Genomic DNA, 25,103 nt, shown 5'->3' with positions numbered 1-25,103 from the left:
CTCACCTATGGAATTTGTGCATGGGGCTCAACAACAAGTAACCATCTCAGACCACTAATTACCCAACAAAAGGCTGCAGTTAGAATGATAACAAATTCCCACTATAGGCAGCACACTCCACCAATATTCAATACACTCAACCTACTCACCATACAAAACATCCATACTTATTACTGCACCTATTACATACATAGAACACTCAACTCTGATATTAACCCTCCCCTCAAACATCTTGCCAACCTCAACAGAACACATGACCATAACACAAGGCACAGATCACTCTTTGATATTCCTCGTGTCCATCTCACGCTATGCAAAAACTCAATGCACATAAAAGTCCCTAAAATCTGGAATTCATTACCTGTAAATATAAAAGAAACACTACCTGTTTATAAATTCAAGTCTCTTCTCAAAGATCACTTACTCTTAAATGTTTCTCACAATTATATCACATAAATGTTAAACCTAAAACCCAATCTAACTTTATTATTTTTTAAATACACTACCTAACAGAACACTCCATTCTACTGAATTTACAACAATGCATGCAACCATATGACCTGTCTTTGTAATACTCACTTGTGCTTTATAGTAATCAGTTTACATTAATGTTTTTCACTGATTTCATCATTGCTTAGTTAATCTTAAGTTAATTTTAAGCCAGCCCGTAATGCTATGCATAGTATAAGTGGCTTTGGCATGCTGCTGTTATCTGTATTTTTTTTTTGTACCTCTGTAAGTGTGCTCAAATTATAAATAAATTAAATAAATAAATAAATAAATAAATTATTATTATTATTATTATTATTATTATTGCATCAAGAGTAAAGAGACTCTTAGTGATTTTAATGTGTACCTACATGCCAGCACAGTGTGTAAGTTTATTTAGGTACAGGTGTACACAAGTTTAATTATCAAGTACAATACATATAAAATATAAAATAACTTTAAAACACTTGAAATTTTGGAAAGTTTCCAGACATAATAAGGAGATGTGCTCAGGGAGAATGTAAACAAACTCGGTGGGCCGCTGTGACCGTATTAGAAAGACAGGTGGGGGGAGCCGTATAGCGAGTTTTGGTCATAATTTGAAATGTCCGTATTAGCGGAACGCCGTAAAGTGAAACGCCGTAAAGCGGGGCCCTCCTGTACTAAGTTCGGCTAGCATAATTTTAAATTTCATCATTATACTGACTCAAATTTCATCATTATACTGACTCAAATTTCATCATTATACTGACTCAAATTTCATCATTACACTGACTCAAATTTCATCATTATACTGACTCAAATTTCATCATTATACTGACTCAGAAATTGTGCAGATGGTTGTAAATCCACAGTAGGAAGCCAGTGGAGGAGAAAGCAGTGATGAAAATGAGGAAGATGTAGCAGAGTCTTTACTGATAGGTTAATTAAGTGTATTCTAGCCTAATCACTCTGTAATCCAGCAAACTCATTAATCCGGCTCACTACAGATCCCAATGATGCCGGATTAGTGATGGCCGACCTGTATATCCACCACTTTCGATAATCCCAGCTAGCTCATGTTATTTTCACTTTACAGCAGTAGCCCAGAACCTAACCTGCTATATAAGTGGGTCGTCTTGTATGAAGTATTCCACACAAGGAGTAATAGGGACTCGATCCTCCGTCTGGTCAGTACAAAGACAACACCACCAAGTTTCAAAATTAACCTCACAGAAGACAGGAACTTACCTTGGTGTCCTCTGGAACAATCTCTGTGACAGTGGGACCATGAAGCCCACTCAGTTAACTCACAGTCTCCTTCACATGGTACATAACACCCATCCTGTAGATATAAGTTCACTTCAGAAGAATGGAATTGACAATACTGTGGCTAGAACTATTTACAATTACCCATAGTACTCTAGCTTGAACAATTCATAATTAACCCACAATACCCTGGCTGCAACAATTCACAAATAACCCACAATACCCTGGCTGCAACAATTTACAACTAACCTACAATACCCTGGCTGCAATAATTCACAACTAACACACAATACCCTGGCTGCAATAATTCACAACTAACATACAATACCCTGGCTACAACAATTTACAACTAACCTTCAATACCCTGGCTGCAACAATTCACAACTAACACACAATACCCTGGCTGCAACAATTCACAACTAACACACAATACCCTGGCTACAACAATTCACAACTAACACACAATACCCTGGCTACAACAATTCACAACTAACACACAATACCCTGGCTGCAACAATTCACAACTAACCTACACTTAGTAAAGAAAACATCAGATAACATTCTTGGGTCCTCAGAACTGTTGTCTCTTCTAAATTTTCTTCCCGTCTTTATAGATTTTTCTTCCACTTTATTCCTAGTTTTCTCTCTTAGTAGCCACCTGATAATGGTTCAGAATGGACTGAAATGTTGTCTAACTTTCCCTCTCCAGTGTGTGTATTATTTGTGAATTTGTTCAGTTACTTATTTAGAAAAATTATATATATACTTATGTACAGCTTCTCCTCACTTAGTGACTTACTCGTTTACTGACAACTTGGACTTATGACAGGCTCTTGGCCAGCATGCGTACTTAAATAATGTATATTAAAGCTGATTTCCTCTACTCTGTTTATTACAATATAGTATAGTAAACTACTGCATAAACATTTAAAAATACACCAGAAATGCTATAAATGGTGCAAAATTGACCTTAAAACAGCATCAAAGATGGTTGACACAAACCCACTACCATTATGGTTTGCTTCTTACTTAGCTATGAATTTGTTTACTGATATGGTCTTGGGAATGGAACTCCATCATTAAGTGAGGAAATGCTATTTAGGATATTGAGTGGCTCTCACCCTTGTGTTGAGGTCAAGGGCCCTGGCCAGGTAGGGCCATGTGTGGCCACCAACATGGACGAGGGCCAGACACAAATGTGGATCCACAGTCTGGCCCCATGGCCCTACACATGAGACCTTCCTCTCAACGTATCCATGGCCACAACTCCCGCCCTGCTGACAAAAAAAAAATCACAATAATAATGAGTTAAAAATGGATAATGGTGGCAGGTAGCAACAGTAGGAGATGATAGTGATTGATGATGGTGGGGGTTAATATTTTCTACAGTTATTGTACAGAGCCATATCAACCTTTCCCTCACATTCAACGAAATGCACCTAATGTTAGTGGATTTCGTTTGAGCCTAACAATATTTTATTACATATAAACTATATTATCTGTATACTGCAGAACAGATATAAATTATTTGTATTTGTATTTGATATTACACTAATAAATTCTTTTTTAACATTGTGTGAACGTAACCATACTTATCCCATAAATTCTTTAGCTTACTTAACCTGATTTTTTTGGGAACATAACCCTCTTGTTACAGGTACTCCTCACATAACGACCTACCTGTTTAACGACTGCTTGGACTTACAACCAGCTCTCTCTGACCAGTCGATATTGTAAGCTGTAAGAGAACTTCGGTTATGGAAACAGCAGCACAGCATCTTAGCATGAAGCAGTCTCCAATACTACATATTTCATCAATAAATTTATACTTTTTGTGCACCCTATAGTACAAGACCGAGTTGGAAGTGCAGCAGCACTTAGAAGAGGAAGAAGAAAAAAGAATAGATGTTCAAAAGAAATTCACTGTAAAGGGGTTAGTTACTGTATTTGTCTGTTTACATTCTTGGCTTCTCTCTCATTTACAATTTCAACTAAGGGTAGGTGTTAGTAATGATTAAATTCAGTGAACAAGATATATTGATGGTAATAATAATTATAATATTAATAATAACAATTGCTCTGGGGTGCTTTAAATGTCATATTTCTTATAGGTTTGGTAGCTGGGCAAGCTACCAAACCTACATGAAATATGTGACATTTAAAGTGCCCCAGAGCAATTATCACTACCATCAATCTACTTTGTTCACTGAGTTTAATCATAGAGAGAGCGAGTAAACAAGAGAGAGGAGAGAGACATCGAGAATGTAAATAAACACGTATTAATTACGGTTGGTTCATACACGCAAACCCCTTCAAAATTCTTCCATTCTTTCCTCTTCTTCTCCATGTTCTTTCTACAATAAATACTACTCGCCTCTCACCGTACATTAACCCTTAAACGGTCCAAACAAATTGACGTTCAAATTCGTAGTGATACAAAAGTAGATCTACTTTTTTTTACATATTTTCAAATATAACAAAAAAAAAAGTAGATAAAAGTTTTTTACACGTTTTCAAATGTAAAACAAAAAAGAAGATTTACATTTTTTTACATACTTTCAGATGTTGAAAAAATGTATATATACGTTTGGACCGTTTAAGAGTTAAGACTAAAAATATTTTAAGGTAAATAATGAGTGTACTGTATGTGCATTTTACTTTTTTATTATTTTTTATTGCCTAGTTCTACTTTTAATTTACTTATAATGTTATAAATGATACAAAGGCGACTTTAAAACAATATCTAAAGATGGTTGACACAAACCCACTACCAGTACAGTTTGCTTGAAATATCAGTAAGGGGTGACTCCTCATTTAATGACCAATTTGCTTACCGACCTACTCTTAGGAATGGAACTCGGTCGTTAAGTGAGGAGTCCCTGTATTCATAAGTTCTCTGATGCAGCATCCAATACTGGAATACAATTTGATGCAATACCTTGTTTGATAATACAACAAAATACCTAGAGTATACCTGGAGAGGGTTTTGGGGGTCAATGCTCCTGTGGCCAGGTCTATGATGACCAGGCCTCATGGTAGATCAGGGCCTGATTAACCAGGCTATTACTGCTGTCCGCTTGCAAGCTGACATATGAACCGCAGCCCTGCTGGTCAGGTACTGATTTTAGGTGCCTGTCCAGCACCTTCTTGAAGACAACCAGGGGTCTTGAAGACAGCCAGGGGTCTTGAAGACAGCCAGGGGTCTTGAAGACAGCCAGGGGTCTTGAAGACAGCCAGGGGTCTTGAAGACAGCCTGGGATCTATTGGTAATCCCCCTTATGTATGCTGGGAGGAAGCTGAATAGTCTTGGACCCCTGACACTTATTGTGTTTTCTCTTAGTGTACTTGTGGTACCCCTGCTTATCATTGGGGGATGTTGTATCTTCTGCCAAGTCTTTTGCTTTTGTAGGGAGTGATTTTCACGTGCAGATTTGGGACTAGTCCCTCATAAAATGCAATATAATATTTACACTGAAGCATATAAGTGAACAGTATTTAGATAAAGGTCAGGAAGCCTTCACTGAATTTATGGATTTAGAAAAGGCATATGATAAGGTGGATAGGAGAGCAATGTGGCAGATGTTGCAAGTTGTGTGTTGAGTTTGCTTCCACAACATCCTCATTCAACTCATTCCATTTTGTGTAGCTCTGGTCGAGTTTAAGTTACACAATAATCACTCGGTATATCATGGAACAGGTAGGGTTTGAACCCAAGACAAGTTCTAAAATCACTCAATATATCAGATATAAATACAGTAGGACTGCCGTATCCGTAGATCCAGTTTCCGTGGTTTCAGTTATCCGCGGTTTACCCTGACCCGAAAATAACCCTTAATTTTGTTTAATAATGACACCAAAGTGCAAAAGTAGTGATGGTGACAGTTCTTCCAAGCCTAAGAGAAGTCAGGAAGTGCTTCCCATCAGTGAAAAAGTGCTAATTCTCGATGTATTGTGCATAATTTATCAATTATACTTTATCATAGGGATGTATGTAAACAAAAAATTACTTAAATATAGAGTTTACTACTATCTGTGGTTTTGGGTATCCGTGGTAGGTCTTGGAATGTGTCCCCTGACGATACAGGGGGGCTACTGCATAAGAAATCAGAATCTGCTGGATTAATCAATTCGAATAAATCTCCAGTGGTCGCTGAATTGTCAATTTATTGTTATTATCACTGTAAAAGAAATAAATCTTTTATCTGTCAACCACAATCTCTGCCGCCACACATCTGCTTAAATTCAAATTCTAATTCTAATTTCTTTTTATGCGATACAAAAATACAGTGGACCCCCGCATAACAATTACCTCCGAATGCGACCAATTATGTAAGTGTATTTATGTAAGTGCGTTTGTACGTGTATGTTTGGGGGTCTGAAATGGACTAATCTACTTCACAATATTCCTTATGGGAATAAATTCGGTCAGTACTGGCACCTGAACATACTTATGGAGTGAAAAAATATCGTTAACCGGGGGTCCACTGTAATGGCCCAGGAAGTGCTCAGACATAGTATGGTAAAGCCAGAGAATTTCCTGGAAACCTGTGGGGTGAGAGCCATAATTGTTACATGACTATGGTCATATGTGAGAAATAATTAGGTGTGTCCTGGTATCATAATGTTTAAAACTGTACTTATATTTTCAGTGATTTTAATGTTTCTCATTATTGATGCTTTAAATATTTTTCTGTTGTTGTCCAGTTTCAGATTTCTCTGTAATTAAATTGTTCATTAAATTGTAATTTGTTTTATCTGGGTATGTTTCACTAGCCCCTTGAGCCATGTATAAAGTAATTAAATTGTGTGATATATATTTATTTATTTATTTATTTATTTATTTATTTATTTATAATTTGAGCACACTTACAGAGGTACAAAAAAAAATACAGATAAGAGCAGCATGCCAAAGCCACTTATACTATGCATAGCATTACGGGCTGGCTTAAAATTAACTTAAGATTAACTAAGCAATGATGAAATCAGTGAAAAACATTAATGTAAACTGATTACTATAAAGCACAAGTGAGTATTACAAAGACAGGTCATATATTAATCATATCTTTCCCTGGAGAGTCAACCCCCTGATAAGGGGTCTACTGACCCCTTTTTAAGGGGTCTACTGCTCAGTTTCCCGGCCAAGCTACCCTAAGAGCCAGTACTAATACTTTGTACTATCCTATATTAACTAATACTTTGTACTATCCTATATTAACTAATACATTGGACCCCCGTGTTACGATCACCTCCCAGTGTGACCAATTATGTAAACGTATTTATGTAAGTGCATTTGTACGTGTATGTTTGGGGATCTGAAATGGACTAATCTAATTCACAATATTCCTTATGGGAACAAATTTGTTCAGTAATGGCACCTGAACATACTTCTGGAATGAAACAATATCGTAAACCAGGGGTCCACTGTACTTTGTACTATCCTATATTAATCCTGTTGGGTTCTCCTGCTCTAACCCAAATTCCGTGTCTCTTGCTTCTGCTTGAACTTTATCTCCTTTCACCTTTTCTAATACATGTATGTAAAAAAACAGGAGATGGCAACATATATTCTTGATTGGGAGAACTGAGCCATGTGTTTTTTTCCTCTCAAATTTTACTTATTTCCCCTTTTTGTATTTCTTCCTGTTTTTTATGTTTTAGTCCACTCCAAGTGTTTGCCTGTGGGAATATAGACAATTTGGCATCGTCTGGTGCTCTGTCGACCCAAAGGTGGGAATGAGACAGTAACTCTGTTTCATTTTGACTACACAGGTCCATCCCTGGACCCATTCAGCTAACCACTGTGCACTAACTCATTGCAAAGACTTGCCTGTAATTGGCACTGTGACCAGGGTCCTCGCTCCCAGGTGTAGCAGGGTATGGCAGGACATGGACGACTCTGTTGTAGCTGGCTCGGGCATGGTCTTCCACTCTCGCTTGGGTTCACAGACAGGAATCTACGTCGGGTCATTTCTCCGGCTGTTAAAGAAGATTGAATACCTGTTACTACGACTGCTACTACTACCTCATACACACACACACACACACATGATAAAGCTCATGGAGCAGGGAGAGGGAGGACCCAGTAGCGGTCAGTGAAGAGACGGGGCCAGGAGTTGAGTCTTGACCCATGCAACCACAATTAGGTGAGTACAATTAGGTGAATTAGGTGAGTACACACAGAGCTTTAAGAAGCTTTAAGAGGAGGTACATTAAAGCTCATGGAGCATAGACAGAGTGGACCTAGTAGTGACCAGCGAAGAAGCAGGGCCATGAGCTGTGAATTGATCCCTGCAACCACAGATAGGTGAATATACTCATTCAAACATACCACACACAACAGGCCAAGTGTCTATCAAGACTGTAAGTTTATTAAGTTACAGGTACACATAAATACAGTTACACAAATTATCATATATAATACAGTACCATACATATAAATTAGTTAAGATAATCCCCAGAAAAGGTCAGACAAAATGACTTATTTCTACTGGGGTCCTTGATTGGTTCTCCAAGGCTTCGGAAAATAAACAATGGGTGAGACAGGAAGCAACTTAGACTTACGATTCTCACCACAGGAACACTTGGAGTCGTCCCAGGTCGTCCAGGTGGTGACCTCACAGTCTATAGGACAGTCTACGTAGCACCAGGTTTCCTTTGGAGAGGGACGGGACTCACGAGGACACATCCTGTTGAAACAGTCAGCACTTAGTGTAAACAAGGACACATCTTGTTGAAACAAGCCTGTAGGCCTACTGCAGCGCTCATTTCTGATGTTTTACAAGTAGGCTACTTTAGTGTTTATTGTGTGTGTCTCACTCGTGTTGATACATTAAGGGGATACAATACAGAAAAATTGATGAATAAGACATATGTGTAACACCTGGGTGTCTTTATTGATGAATAAGACACATGTACAACAACTTGGTGTCTTTACTGATGAATAAACACATGTGCAACACCTGGGTGTCTTTTTTGATGAATAAAACACATGTGCAATACCTGACCACTTATTAAGACTGAGGTACCGACCACCTTCTATCAAGACTGAGGTACTGACCAGCTTCTATCAAGACTGAGGCACTGACCACCTTCTATCAAGACTGAGGCACTAACCACTTTCTATCAAGACTGAGGTATGGACCACCTTCTATCAAAGACTGAGGTACTGACCACCTTCTATCAAGACTGAGGTACAGACCACCTTCTATCAAGACTGAGGTATGGACCACCTTCTATCAAGACTGAGGTATGGACCACCTTCTATCAAGACTGAGGTACAGACCACCTTCTATCAAGACTGAGGTACGGACCACCTTCTATCAAGACTGAGTGACTGACTTATTTCCATAGGGGCCCTTATTTCCATAGGGGCCCTTATTTCTATTGGGGTGCTGTGTACAAGGGCCACAGTGTGAGCCCCTGCCCAGCCTCCTTATTAATTCACTGATCACATGACTGACTTGTATAATTAACCAGAGATCACCAATCAGAACAACTTACCACTCAGGAACAGCCACGCCTCCTGATCGAACACAGGTTATGGGACGATTCCGGACACCTTCTCCACAGGAGGAGTGCCCCAAGGGGACACAGGAGGTCCAGTTGCCCACCTGCCAGGAGTAGTGCCAACAGGAGGCACCCTCAACACAAGGTTCTTCCTGCCTCAGGGGTGGACATGTAGCAAGGTTTCCCACGGGTTTACGCACCACCTGGCGACTTCTTGTTTGGCGGCTGTGAGCTGGACACCCCTGTGGGACACCTTGATTATAAGTGAGTGGTCTATTGGTTTGTAAGGGTAGACATTTTTTGATTCTGGATAACTAGGACATTACCTGTCTAAAGGGTGACTGACACTACCTGTTTACAGAGTGACTAGGACACTACTTGTCTACAGGGTGACTGACACTACCTGTCTACAGGGTGACTAGGACACTACCTGTCTACAGGGTGACTAGGACACTACATGTCTACAGAGTGACTAGGACACTATATGTCTACAGGGTGACTAGGACACTATATGTCTACAGGGTGACTAGGACACTATATGTCTACAGGGTGACTATGACACTATATGTCTACAGGGTGACTATGACACTATATGTCTACAGGGTGACTATGACACTATATGTCTACAGGGTGACTAAGACACTCTACCTGTGGACAGGAAGACCAGGGGGACCAGGTAGACAGGACACACTCTCCAGGACAGGACACATGACAGTCCTGCTGTGTAAATGGTCTAAGTGATACATCACACTCACTGTCGGACACAGCCTCTTGTAGACCTGTTGACGCCTCCATCATGCACCTAAAGAATAAGATGGCAGAAAGAAATCAACTTTTAACCAGGAACGTGAAGCGCTAAACCTCCACAGCCTGCATTGCAGGCTCGATCCTACTTCCCCAGAGTTTGGGCTAGTGAGAGGGCTCTTGATTTGAGGAACTGGGCATGTCCTCCACTTCCTAGGATCGAAACTGATTGTCTTACATGCAATAATAATAATAATAGTAATAATAATGATATTATATAATTTTCATTATTATAATTATTATTATTTATTATTATAAGTAGTAGTAGTAGTAATAATAGTAGTGATAGTGACCTGATAGTCCTGGTCTGGAGACCAGTGCCACAGTCTTTGTTGTTAATAATGTGGCACTCTGACCATCCTCCTGGCACCCAGTGAGCACTACACGACCCCCAGCAAGCACGACTCTGGCTGGTCTCAGGGCAGGGTCGTCCACCCCACAAACTCTGCTCCTGGATCTGAGGGAGAAAGTGTGAGTGTGTGAGAGTGAGAAAGACAGAGAATCACTTACAATCACATGCACACACACACACACACACACACACACACACACACACACACACACACACACACACACACACACACACACACACACACACACACAACACACACACAACACACACACACAACACACACACAACACACACACACACACACACACACACACACACACACACACACACACACACACACACACACACGGGGATTGTCCTATGAAGAAAGGTTGAGGGAAATCGGCCTGACGACACTGGAGGCCAGGAGGGTCAGGGGAGACATGATAACGACATATAAAATACTGCGCAGAATAGACGAGGTGGACAAAGACGGGATGTTCCAGAGATGGGACACAGACACAAGAGGTCACAATTGGAAGTTGAAGACTCATATGAATCAAAGGGATGTTAGGAAGTATTTCTTCAGTCATAGAGTAGTCAGGCCATGGAATAGCCTAGAAAGTGATGTGGTGGAGGCAGGAACCATACATAGTTTTAAGGCGAGGTATGATAGAGCTCATGGGGCAGGGAGAGAGAGGACCTAGTAGCAATCAGCGAAGAGGCGGGGCCAGGAGCTGTGACTCGACCCCTGCAACCACAAATAGGTGAGTACAAATAGGTGAGTACACACACACACTGGAGGACAGAAGGGTCAGGGGAGACATGATAACGACATACAAGATACTGTGGGGAATAGACAAGGTGGACAGAGATAGGATGTTCCAGAGAGGGGACACAGGGACAAGGGGTCACAAGTGGAAGCTGAAGACTCAGACGAGTCACAGGGACGTTAGGAAGTATTTCTTCAGTCATAGAGTTGTCATGAAGTGGAATAGCCTAGCAAGTGAAGTAGTGGAGGCAGGAACCATACATAGTTTTAAGAAGAGGTATGATACAGCTCAGGAAGCAGAGAGAGAGAGGACCTAGTAGCGATCAGTGAAGAGGCGGGGCCAGGAGCTTGGACTCGACCCCTGCAACCTCAACCTCAACTAGATGAGTACACACACACACACACACACAGAGCACCAGTTTGGAACCCACACCTGGTCAAGCATGTCAAGAAATTATAGAAAGTGCAAAGGTTTGCATCAAGGCTGGTTCCAGAGCTAAGGGGACAGGAGGGTTAGGGGAGACATGATAATGACATACAAAATACTGCATGGAATAGATAAGGTGGACAGAGACAGGATGTTTCAGAGATGGGACACAGAAACAAGGGGTCACAATTAGAAGTTGAAGACTCAGATGAGTTAAAGGGATGTTAGGAAGTATTTATTCAGCCACAAGGTTGTTAGGAAGTGAAATAGTCTGGCAAGTGATGTAGTGGAGGCAGGAGCCATACATAGTTTTAAGACGAGGTATGATAAAGCTCATGGAGCAGGGAGAGGGAGGACCCAGTAATGGTCAGTGAAGAGGCAGGGCCAGGAGCTGAGTCTCAACCCCTTCAACCACAATTAGGTGAGTACAATTAGGTGAGTACATATGTACACACACACACACACACACACACACACACCTCAAAGGCGATGGGACTGGACAACATCTCCCCATGGGTCCTTAGAGAAGGAGCAGAGATGCTGTGTGTGCCTCTAACCACAATCTTCAACACATCCCTTGAAACTGGGCAACTACCTGAGAAATGGAAGATAGCTAATGTAGTCCCCATATTTAAGAAAGGAAACAGAAATGAAGCGCTAAACTACAGACCTGTGTCTCTGACATGTATTGTGTGCAAAGTCATGGAGAAGATTATCAGGAGGAGAGTGGTCGAACACCTGGAAAGGAACAAGATTATAAATGAAAACCAGCATGGGTTCATGGAAGGCAAATCCTGTATCACAAACCTCCTGGAGTTTTATGACAAGGTAACAGAAGTAAGACACGAGAGAGAGGGGTGGGTAGATTGCATTTTCCTAGACTGCAGGAAGGCCTTTGACACAGTTCCCCACAAGAGATTAGTGCAGAAGCTGGAGGATCAGGCACATGTAACAGGGAGGGCACTGCAATGGATCAGGGAATACCTGACAGGGAGGCAGCAACGAGTCATGGTACATGAAGAGGTATCACAGTGGGCACCTGTGACGAGCGGGGTCCCAGAGGGGTCAGTTCTAGGACCAGTGCTATTTTTGATATATTTGAACGACATGACGGAAGGAAAAGACTCCAAAGTGTCCCTGTTCCCAGATGATGTGAAGTTGATGAGAAGAATTAAATCGGATGAGGATGAGGCAGGACTGCAAAGAGACCTGGAGAGGCTGGACATGTGGTCCAGTAACTGGCTTCTCGAATTCAATCCAGCCAAATGCAAAGTCATGAAGACTGGGGAGGGGCAAAGAAGACCCCAGACAGAGTATAGGCTAGGTGGACAAAGACTACAGACCTCACCCAGGGAGAAAGACCTTGGGGTGACCATAACACCGAACACATCACCGGAGGCACACATCAACCAAATAACTGCTGCAGCATACGAGCGCCTGGCAAACCTGAGAATAGCGTTCCGATACCTTAATAAGGAATCGTTCAAGACGCTGTACACTGTGTATGTTAGGCCCATACTGGAGTATGCAGCACCAGTCTGGAACCCACACCTGGTCAAGCATGTCAAGAAGTTAGAGAAAGTACAAAGGTTTGCAACAAGGCTAGTCCCAGAGCTCAGAGGAATGTCGTACGAGGAAAGGTTGAGGGAAATCGGACTGACGACACTGGAGGACAGAAGGGTCAGGGGAGACATGATAACGACATACAAGATACTGCGGGGAATAGACAAGGTGGACAGAGATAGGATGTTCCAGAGAGGGGACACAGGGACAAGGGGTCACAAGTGGAAGCTGAAGACTCAGACGAGTCACAGGGACGTTAGGAAGTATTTCTTCAGTCATAGAGTTGTCAGGAAGTGGAATAGCCTAGCAAGTGAAGTAGTGGAGGCAGGAACCATACATAGTTTTAAGAAGAGGTATGACAAAGCTCAGGAAGCAGAGAGAGGACCCAGTAGCGATCAGTGAAGAGGCGGGGCCAGGAGCTGAGTCTCGACCCCTGCAACCACAATTAGGTGAGTACACTTAGGTGAATACACACACACACACCTCACGAGTCCGGTGTTGAAGTCCAGCACCACAAGAAGCATTACAAGCACTCCAGGCACCCCAGGGTCCTACTCGGCACTCTGATGGGCACTCCACCATACAAGGCTCCTCCTCCACTCCACTGTGACCACAAGACCTGTAACACATTACAACACATCAAAATGAATTACAAAACTTTGTGCCTCTGAAAGCTCTCGACAAAAGACTCAAGACAATCTGAAAGGCCTAGAGATATATAACCATCAATACATTTAAATACAGCCTCTCCTCACTTAGCGACGTACTCATTTACCGACAACTCGGACTTACGACGGGTTCTCTGACCAGTATGCATACCTAAACAATGAATATTAGAGTTGATTTCTTCTATTCTGTTTATTAAAATATACAGCACACTACTGTACAAACATTACAAATATACCAGAAATGTTATAAATGGTGCAAAGGCGACATTAAAACATTATCAAATATGGCTGACACAAACCCACTACCATTATAGTATGCTCCTCACTTAGTGACGAATTCGTTTACCGACGTGATCTTAGGAACGGAATTCCATCATTAGGCGAGGAGAGGCTGTATATATATATATATATACAGTGGACCCCCGCATAACGATGGCATCACATAGCGATTTTTCCGCATACCGATTACTTTTATCGCAAAATTTTTGCCGCGCATACCGATTAAAAACCCGCTTACCGATTTTCGTCCGAGACGCGTCCAATGTGCCCTCAGCCAGCCTCACATGTGCCGGCCGTCCCATTGTTTACCAGCCAGCCTCCGCGGTAACATCCAAGCATACACTCGGAATATTTCGTATTATTACAGTGTTTTCGGTGCTGTTTCTGGAAAATAAGTGACCATGGGCCCCAAGAAAGCTTCTAGTGCCAACCCTGTGGTAAAAAGGGTGAGAATTAGTATGGAAATTAAGAAAGATTTTGAAGGGTTTGGGGCTAACCCTGAGAAGCCTATGCCAGTTGTGGAATCCATTGTGCCTACTTCAAAGATTAAGGAAATGTGTGCACAGTGGGTTGAACTGCAAACCTTTATAGATGAAAATCACCCTGACACAGCTGTTGCAAGCCGTGCTGGTGACTATTTCAATGACAATGTTGTGGCCCATTTTAGACAAATCGTAAAGGAACGGGAGGTACAGAGCTCTATGGACAGATTTGTTGTGCGACAGAGGTCCAGTGACTCTCAAGCTGGTCCTAGTGGCATTAAAAGAAGAAGGGAAGTAACCCCAGAAAAGGACTTGCTACCTCAAGTCGTAATGGAAGGGGATTCCCCTTCTAAACAGTAAGAAGATAATGCTCTCCCCTCCTCCCATCCCATCAATCATCACCAGATCTTCAATAAAAGTAAGTGTCATTTAATTGTGCATGCCTTTTTCAGTTTGTGTGTATTAAAATTAACATTTCATGTGGTAAAAAAAAATTTTTTTCATACTTTTGGGCGTCTTGCACGGATTAATTTGATTTCCATTATTTCTTATGGGGAAAATTCATTCGCATAACGATTATTTCGCATAACGATGAGCCCTCTTGCACGGATTAAAATCGTTAACCGGGGGTCCACTGTATATGTATATATATATATATATGTATATATATATATGTATATATATATATATATGTATATATATATATGTATATATATATATATATGTATATATAAAGAATAAGGTTTATTTTTCTACATTTTTTATTAAACTCACAAAACTTTATTTAAGTTTTACTCTTCTAGGCTCCACTTCCTCGTATTAAACCTGACATTATTAATACGTACTTTGCAATAATAATAATAATAATCATACTACTACTACTAATAATAATAATAATAGTAATAATCATACTACTACTACTACTAATAATAATAGTAATAATCATACTACTATTACTACTAATAATAATAATCTTGACTCAAGAAATCGTAATGACACGATTGCAAACAAACCATACCCCCGGCCGGGATTGAACCCGCGGTCATAGAGTCTCAAAACTCCAGCCCATCGCGTTAGCCACTAGACCTAGTTGGATGAATCTTATTGTGGCTAGCTGGTCTAGTGGCTAACGCGACGGGCTGGAGTTTTGAGACTCTATGACCGAGGGTTCAATCCCGGCCAGGGGTATGGTTTAATAATAATCTTGCTACTACTAATAATAATAATGATTATAATGATCATTAAAGGCTGTTGTTAACACAGAGACACACACCTTGGGTGAGCCAAGACACCATCATCTCTGGTACAGAGTAACGCTCTGTACCGTACCCCAACACCACACAACCCAGCCTCCCCGGGAGGCACAGACCCCCTGGCTGTACCCAGGCGTGCCCTGCTCCTTGTGCTGCCCTCTGCTGCCCCCTCTACCAGGCAGGAGGACCAGGAGCTAGCAGGGGTGGAATAGAAGTTGTGGCAGGGGCACTCCTCACTCTGTCTTAGTTCCATGCCCTGGCACCCAGGGTTGTCCTGGCTTCCGTCTGTAAGGTGGAATGATGAGTTAGTATCATCCTGGGATGATTAGCGAAGGTGTAATTATACTAAATCATGCCTTGATATCAACTTAGGATGATTAGTGAAAGTGTAATCATCATTCTAATGATGGTTCTGAGCTTAATCCTGGGTGAAGCATTGCTCCCCACACTTTTTGCCCCCACGACAGATCTCAATCCTGGGCGAAACTTTGCCACCTGCATGTTTCAGCCCTGTGATAGATCTGAATACTGGGTGAAGTATCGATCGACATGTTACGCCCCATATCAGATCTCAATCTTGGGCGAAACATCAACCGCCACCAATGTTTCGTCCCCGCCCTCGCCACAGAGCCGAGCCCAGGGCGAAACATCACCAGTCCTCTTACCCAGGAGCTGCCGTGTCCTGAGGGAAGCGGTGCCACAGGGCGGGTGCCTGGGGCAGGCACTCCAGGCAGTCCAGGTGGAGGTGACACACGCCTCCCTGCATGACACCTGGCATTCCACGCTGCTCTCTGGCACTATGTGCTCCCCCAGCAAGCACTGCGTTGGCTCTGTCACTTCTCCTGCAGCGTTTACGCACTCTACTCCTGCAGGAGGGAAGACCAGGTTAGTGGGTAATACCCAGTATCATGGCTGTTACAGTTCACAACTAATCCACAATATATATATATATATATATATATATATATATATATATATATATATATATATATATATATATATATATATATATATATATATATATATATATATATATATATATATATATATATATAACAGAGAACACACAACACAAACACATGGAACACACTGAACACAACAGAACCCACAGAACACCTGGCACTCACGTCTGACCCTATACCCAGTGCCACACTCCACGTCATCAGCCAGGGTACAAGGTGCCCAAGGTCCTACACGCCAGTAGTGACTCTTACAGGTGACCAGAGCTTGAGCACAACCTCTCTCCTCCTCCAGGTGTGGGCATGGTGCCCCTCCCTCACTAGCCTCCACCAGTACCCTCCTCCAGCGACGCTGTGTTGACGATACCAGGACTCCATCTGAGGGGAGAGAGAGAGATTACTCCGTCAGGAGGGAGATTACTCCGTCAGGAGGGAGATTACTCCGTCAGGAGGGAGATTACTCCATCAGTAGGGAGATTACTCCGTCAGAAGGGAGATTACTCCGTCAGGAGGGAGATTAATCCATCAGGAGGGAGATTACTCCGTCGGGAAGGAAACTTCTCCATCAGGAGGGAGATTACTCCGTCAGGAAGGAAACTACTCCATCAGGAGGGAGATTACTCCTTCAGGAGGGAGATTACTCTTTCAGGAGGGAGGGATTACATCTTCAGAAGGGAGATTACTCCATCAGGAGGGATATTACTCCTTCAGGAGGGAGGGATTATATATTCGGGAGGAAGATTACTCTGTCAAGAGGGAGATTACTTCTTCAGGAGGGAGGGATTACATATTCAGGAGGGAGATTATTCCGTCAGGAGGGAGGGATTACATATTCAGGAGGGAGATTACTCCTTCAGGAGGGAGATTACTCCTTCAGGAAGGAGGGATTACATATTCAGAAGGGAGATTACTCCTTCAGGAGGGAGATTACTCCTTCAAGAGGGAGGGATTACATATTCAGGAGGGAGATTACTCCTTCAGGAGGGAGATTACTCCTTCAGGAGGGATGAATTACATATTCAGGAGGGAGATTACTCCTTCAGGAGGGAGATTACTCCCTCAGGAGGGATGGATTACATATTCAGGAGGGAGATTACTCCTTCAGGAGGGAGATTACTTCTTCAGGAGGGATGGATTACATATTCAGGAGGGAGATTACTCCTTCAGGAGGGAGATTACTCTTTCAGGAGGGAGGGATTACATATTCAGGAGGGAGATTACTCCTTCAGGAGGGAGGGATTACATATTCAGGAGGGAGATTACTCCTTCAGGAGGGAGATTACTCCTTCAGGAGGGAGATTACTCCTTCAGGAGGGAGAGTACTCCTTCAGGAGGGAGATTACTCCTTCAGGAGGGATGAATTACATATTCAGGAGGGAGATTACTCCTTCAGGAGGGAGATTACTCCCTCAGGAGGGATGGATTACATATTCAGGAGGGAGATTACTCCTTCAGGAGGGAGATTACTCTTTCAGGAGGGATGGATTACATATTCAGGAGGGAGATTACTCCTTCAGGAGGGAGATTACTCTTTCAGGAGGGAGGGATTACATATTCAGGAGGGAGATTACTCCTTCAGGAGGGAGGGATTACATATTCAGGAGGGAGATTACTCCTTCAGGAGGGAGATTGTTCCGCCAGCAGGGATTACTCTCAAAGGAATTGAAAGGGAAGGATTAATAATAATAATAATAATAATAATAATAATAATAATAATAATAATAATAATAATAATAATAATACTTTTATTATTAATATAAAAATGTTTACAAATACGTATTACTTATTTAAGTATCAGATATTACTCACCAGGTGAGTCACCAGGTGAGTCACAAGGTGTGTCACCAGGTGAGTCACAAGGTGTGTCACCAGGTGAGTCACAAGGTGTGTCACCAGGTGTGTCACCAGGTGAGTCACAAGGTGTGTCACCAGGTGAGTCACCAGGTGAGTCACAAGGTGTGTCACCAGGTGTGTCACCAGGTGAGTCACAAGGTGTGTCACCAGGTGAGTCACCAGGTGAATCACAAGGTGTGTCACCAGGTGAGTCATCAGGTGAGTCACAAGGTGTCACCAGGTGAGTCACCAGGTGAATCACAAGGTGTGTCACCAGGTGAGTCACCAGGTGAGTCACAAGGTGTGTCACCAGGTGTGTCACAAGGTGTGTCACCAGGTGAGTCACCAGGTGAATCACAAGGTGTGTCACCAGGTGAGTCATCAGGTGAGTCACAAGGTGTCACCAGGTGAGTCACCAGGTGAATCACAAGGTGTGTCACCAGGTGAGTCACCAGGTGAGTCACAAGGTGTGTCACCAGGTGTGTCACCAGGTGAGTCACAAGGTGTGTCACCAGGTGAGTCACCAGGTGAGTCACAAGGTGTGTCACCAGGTGAGTCATCAGGTGAGTCACAAGGTGTCACCAGGTGAGTCACCAGGTGAGTCACAAGGTGTGTCACCAGGTGAGTCACCAGGTGAGTCACAAGGTGTGTCACCAGGTGAGTCACCAGGTGAGTCACAAGGTGTGTCACCAGGTGAGTCATCAGGTGAGTCACAAGGTGTGTCATCAGGTGAGTCACCAGGTGGGGGCTTATTCACCTACAGGACAGGGGCCAGGTGCCAGGTGTGTCACCAGGTGAGTCACAAGGTGTGTCACCAGGTGAGTCACAAGGTGTGTCACCAGGTGAGTTACAAGGTATGTCACCAGGTGAGTCACCAGGAGGAGGTCACTCACCTACAGGACAGATGTCAGGTGGCAGGTGAGTCACCAGATGAGTCACCAGGTTGGTGGGTCACTCACCTACAGGACAGGGGTCAGGTGCCAGGTGAGTCACCAGGTGAGTAACCAGGTGGGTGGGTCACTCACCTACAGGACAGGGGTCAGGTGCCAGGTGAGTCACCAGGTGGGTGGGTCACTCACCTACAGGACAGGGGTCAGGTGCCAGGTGAGTCACCAGGTGGGTGGGTCACTCACCTACAGGACAGGGGTCAGGTGCCAGGTGAGTCACCAGGTGAGTCACCAGGTGAGTGGGTCACTCACCTGCAGGACAGGGTCAGGTGCCAGGTGAGTCACCAGGTGAGTCACCAGGTGGAGGTCACTCACCTACAGGACAGGGGTCAGGTGCCAGGTGAATCACCAAGTGGAGGTCATTCACCTACAGGACAGGGATCAGGTGCCAGGTGAGTCACCAGGTGAGCCACCAGGTGAGTCGCCAGGTGGGCCACCAGGTGAGTCGCCAGGTGGAGGTCACTCACCTACAGGGCAGGGGTCAGGTGCCAGGCAAGGTGACCACTCACTCCAGGAGGTCACAGTACAAGCAGTGCCACATGGCACTTCACATGGTCGCTCTAGCGAGGGTCGACTCAGTCCAGAACACCTGGGGGGGATGAGTGGGCGAAACATGGCTAGCTTACTCCTTTAAATATTATATAAATGATAATTCCACGTATTTATTATTGATCACTAATATTAGTTCAAAGTTAAGCTACCACAACTACAACTATTACCTCAACAACGACTATTACCACAACTACAACTGTTACCACATTAAAGGAACAGCAAAGAACTACAGACCGATAGCACTAACATCCCATATCATAAAAATCTTTGAAAGGGTCCTAAGAAGCAAGATCACCACCCATCTAGATACCCATCAGTTACACAACCCAGGGCAACACGGGTGTAGAGCAGGTCACTCCTGTCTGTCCCAGCTACTGGAGCACTATGACAAGGTCCTGGATGCACTAGAAGACAAAAAGAATGCAGATGTAATATATACAGACTTTGCAACAGCCTTCGACAGGTGTGACCATGGCGTAATAGCGCACAAAATGCGTGCTAAAGGAATAACAGGAAAAGTCGGTCGATGGATCTATAATTTCCTCACAAACAGAACACAGAGAGTAGTCGTCAACAGAGTAAAGTCCGATGCAGCTACGGTGAAAAGCTCTGTTCCACAAGGCACTGTACTGGCTCCCAGTGTTCCACAAGGCACGGTACTGGCTCCCAGTGTTCCACAAGGCACTGTACTGGCTCCCAGTGTTCCACAAGGCACTGTACTGGCTCCCAGTGTTCCACAAGGCACTGTACTGGCTCCCAGTGTTCCACAAGGCACTGTACTGGCTCCCAGTGTTCCACAAGGCACTGTACTGGCTCCCAGTGTTCCACAAGGCACTGTACTGGCTCCCAGTGTTCCACAAGGCACTGTACTGGCTCCCAGTGTTCCACAAGGCACTGTACTGGCTCCCAGTGTTCCACAAGGCACTGTATGGCTCCCAGTGTTCCACAAGGCACTGTATGGCTCCCAGTGTTCCACAAGGCACTGTATGGCTCCCAGTGTTCCACAAGGCACTGTACTGGCTCCCAGTGTTCCACAAGGCACAGTACTCGCTCCCATCTTGTTTCTCATCCTCATATCTGACATAGACAAGGATGTCAGCCACAGCACCGTGTCTTCCTTTGCAGATGACACCCGAATCTGCATGACAGTGTCTTCCATTGCAGACACTGCAAAGCTCCAGGCAAACATTGCAGACACTGCAAGGCTCCAGGTAGACATTGCAGACACTGCAAGGCTCCAGGTAGACATTGCAGACACTGCAAGGCTCCAGGCAGACATTGCAGACACTGCAAGGCTCCAGGTAGACATTGCAGACACTGCAAGGCTCCAGGCGGACATCAACCAAATCTTTCAGTGGGCTGCAGAAAACAATATGAAGTTCAACGATGAGAAATTTCAATTACTCAGATATGGTAAACACGAGGAAATTAAATCTTCATCAGAGTACAAAACAAATTCTGGCCACAAAATAGAGCGAAACACCAACGTCAAAGACCTGGGAGTGATCATGTCGGAGGATCTCACCTTCAAGGACCATAACATTGTATCAATCGCATCTGCTAGAAAAATGACAGGATGGATAATGAGAACCTTCAAAACTAGGGAGGCAAAGCCCATGATGACACTCTTCACGTCGCTTGTTCTATAGAACTATTACCACAACTACAACTATTACCACTACTACAACTATTACCACTTCTACAACTATTAACAGTACTACAACTATTACCACAACTACAACTATTACCACAACTACAACTATTACCACAACTACAACTATTACCACTACTACAATTATTACCACTACTACAACTATTAACAGTACTACAACTATTACCACAACTACAACTATTACCACAACTACAACTATTACCACAACTATAGCTACCAGTACAACTATTACCACAACTACAACTATTACCACTACTACAACTATTACCACAACTATAACTATTACCACTACAATTATTACCACAACTACAACTATTACCACAACTATAACTATTACCACTACAACTATTACCACAACTACAACTATTACCACAACTACAACTATTACCACAACTATAACTATTACCACTACAGCTATTACCACAACTACAACTATTACCACTACTATAACTATTACCACTTCTACAACTATTAACAGTGCTACAACTATTACCACAACTACAACTATTACCACAACTACAACTATTACCACAACTACAACTATTACCACAACTACAACTATTACCACAACTACAACTATTACCACTACTACAACTATTACCACTACTACAACTATTAACAGTACTACAACTATTACCACAACTACAACTATTACCACAACTACAACTATTACCACAACTACAACTATTACCACTACTACAACTATTACCACTACTACAACTATTACCACTACTACAACTATTAACAGTACTACAACTATTACCACAACTACAACTATTACCACAACTACAACTATTACCACAACTACAACTATTACCACAACTACAACTATTACCACAACTACAACTATTACCACAACTATAACTATTACCACTACAACTATTACCACAACTACAACTATTACCACTACTACAACTATTACCACAACTATAACTATTACCACTACAACTATTACCACAACTACAACTATTACCACAACTATAACTATTACCACTACAACTATTACCACAACTACAACTATTACCACAACTACAACTATTACCACAACTATAACAATTACCACTACAACTATTACCACAACTACAACTATTACCACTACTACAACTGTTATCACAACTACAACTATTACCACAACTTCAATTATTACCACTACCACAATCACCACAACTACAGCTTTTAATACTACCACTATCACTACAACTACAACTATTACCATTACTATACTACCACCATTACAACAACTACCACCACTACAACAACTACCACCATTACTACAACTACCACCATTACAACAACTACCACCACTATAACAACTACCTGGCCTGGTCACAGACCGGGCCGCGGGGGCGTTGACCCCCGGAACTCTCTCCAGGTAAACTCCAGGTAAAACCACCACTACAACAACTACCACCACTACAACAACTACCACCACTACAACAACTACCACCACCACCTCACCTGTAGGTAGACACAGTATTATTCTTGTGGTCTCTGCAGTGTAAGGTGCGGCTCTGGCGCCCAGGGCCGCATGCGGCACGGGCAGGTAGGCCGCACCTCCCCCAAGGTGCAGCTACCCAGGCCGCACCCCCGCACGGCTCCACACGACACGTCTCAACCTGTGTTAGTTCGTCTGGGGGAGGACACGGCGTTCCCCCTGTGGATAGCAAGGTTCAGTAATATTGTACAAGGTATACAGACCATAGTTGACATCAATGACATACTACTATATAGAAAGTCACTTGTTATGTTGAGCATTTCCCGCAAATGATGTCGGTTTTGACCCAGGATGCGACCCACATGTCCCTAATGTTTTTGCAGCCGTACTACAGGAGGAGATTCGAACCCCGGACGTCAGTGTGTGAGCTGAGTGTGGTAGTGATTAAGCTAGCAGACTGCTCCTTCTAACTGGTCTTTGTAAATGGTCGTTCTAGCTGGTCTTTCTAACTGGAGGAGACTGGTCGTTCTAACTGGCCATTCTAAAAAGGGAAGTCTAGTCGTTCTAACTGGAGGAGACTGGTCGTTCTAACTGGTTGTTCTGATTATAGGAGACTGGTCGTTCTAAATGGTCGTTCTAACCAGTGGAGACTAGTCATTCTCACTGGAGGAGACTGGTCGTTCTAACTGGAGGGGACTGCTCGTTCTAACTGGTTGTTCTGATTATAGGAGACAGGTCGTTCTAACTGGAGGAGACTGGTCATTCTAACTGGTTGTTCTGATTATAGGAGAATGGTCGTTCTAACTAGAGGAGACTGGTCGTTCTAACTGGTTGTTCTGATTATAGGAGACTGGTCGTTCTAACTGGAGGAGACTGATCGTTCTAACTGATGGAGACTGGTCGTTCTAACCAGAGGAGACTAGTCATTCTCACTGGAGGAGACTGGTCGTTCTAAATGGTCGTTCTAACCAGAGGAGACTAGTCATTCTCACTGGAGGAGACTGGTCGTTCTAACTGGAGGGGACTGCTCGTTCTAACTGGTTGTTCTGATTATAGGAGACTGGTCGTTCTAAATGGTCGTTCTAACCAGAGGAGACTAGTCATTCTCACTGGAGGAGACTGGTCGTTCTAAATGGTCGTTCTAACCAGAGGAGACTAGTCATTCTCACTGGAGGAGACTGGTCGTTCTAACTGGAGGGGACTGCTCGTTCTAACTGGTTGTTCTGATTATAGGAGACTGGTCGTTCTAAATGGTCGTTCTAACCAGAGGAGACTAGTCATTCTCCCTGAAGGAAACTGGTCGTTCTAACTGGAGGGGACTGCTCGTTCTAACTGGTTGTTCTGATTATGAGACTGGTCGTTCTAACTGGAGGAGACTGATCGTTCTAACTGGTGGAGACTGGTCGTTCTAAATGGTCGTTCTAACCAGAGGAGACTAGTCATTCTCACTGGAGGAGACTGGTCGTTCTAAATGGTCGTTCTAACCAGAGGAGACTAGTCATTCTCACTGGAGGAGACTGGTCGTTCTAAATGGTCGTTCTAACCAGAGGAGACTAGTCATTCTCACTGGAGGAGACTGGTCGTTCTAACTGGAGAAAACAGGGTATAAATGATCATTCTCAATTGATGAAAGTAATCATTCTAAGAGTTTACCTGGTCCAGGAGGAGCAATAATGGTGGTATTCCTTTGTGTAAACCCGACATGAAGCTGGCTGGCACAGGGCCTTGTACAGGGTGACCAGGGCGACCACTGCCCTACCACACAGTCGAAGGAGCAGGGTACGTGGCACTCTCTCTGCTCTGGGGCAGTGCCCAGCTCCTGTTGGCACTCCTCCCAGGGTGCTGGCGCCTGGAATGACGTGGTTCGGTAGTTTTAGGGTCGT

At 43.3% G+C, this 25,103-nt stretch overlaps 1 protein-coding gene across 1 annotated transcript in view; it reads right to left on the bottom strand.

Moving 5' to 3' along the window:
- The window catches only part of LOC128703484 (thrombospondin type-1 domain-containing protein 7B), a gene marked incomplete at its 5' end in the record, with an annotated part of 69,819 nt that overhangs the window by 21,004 nt on the left and 23,712 nt on the right, over nt 1–25,103 (bottom strand). The window contains 14 exon segments of the mRNA XM_070104623.1: nt 1,720–1,813; nt 2,859–3,011; nt 7,565–7,713; nt 8,299–8,423; nt 9,238–9,485; nt 9,892–10,045; nt 10,341–10,504; nt 13,624–13,759; nt 15,843–16,107; nt 16,488–16,688; nt 16,950–17,159; nt 20,029–20,150; nt 23,244–23,439; nt 24,874–25,069. Of these exon segments, the coding sequence (XP_069960724.1) occupies nt 1,720–1,813; nt 2,859–3,011; nt 7,565–7,713; nt 8,299–8,423; nt 9,238–9,485; nt 9,892–10,045; nt 10,341–10,504; nt 13,624–13,759; nt 15,843–16,107; nt 16,488–16,688; nt 16,950–17,159; nt 20,029–20,150; nt 23,244–23,439; nt 24,874–25,069 (2,413 nt within the window).

The sequence above is a fragment of the Cherax quadricarinatus genome, chromosome 93, assembly GCF_038502225.1.
Source record: "Cherax quadricarinatus isolate ZL_2023a chromosome 93, ASM3850222v1, whole genome shotgun sequence".
NCBI classification, from domain to species: Eukaryota; Metazoa; Arthropoda; class Malacostraca; order Decapoda; family Parastacidae; genus Cherax; species Cherax quadricarinatus.
This window is presented reverse-complemented; position numbering and strand designations above follow the sequence as displayed.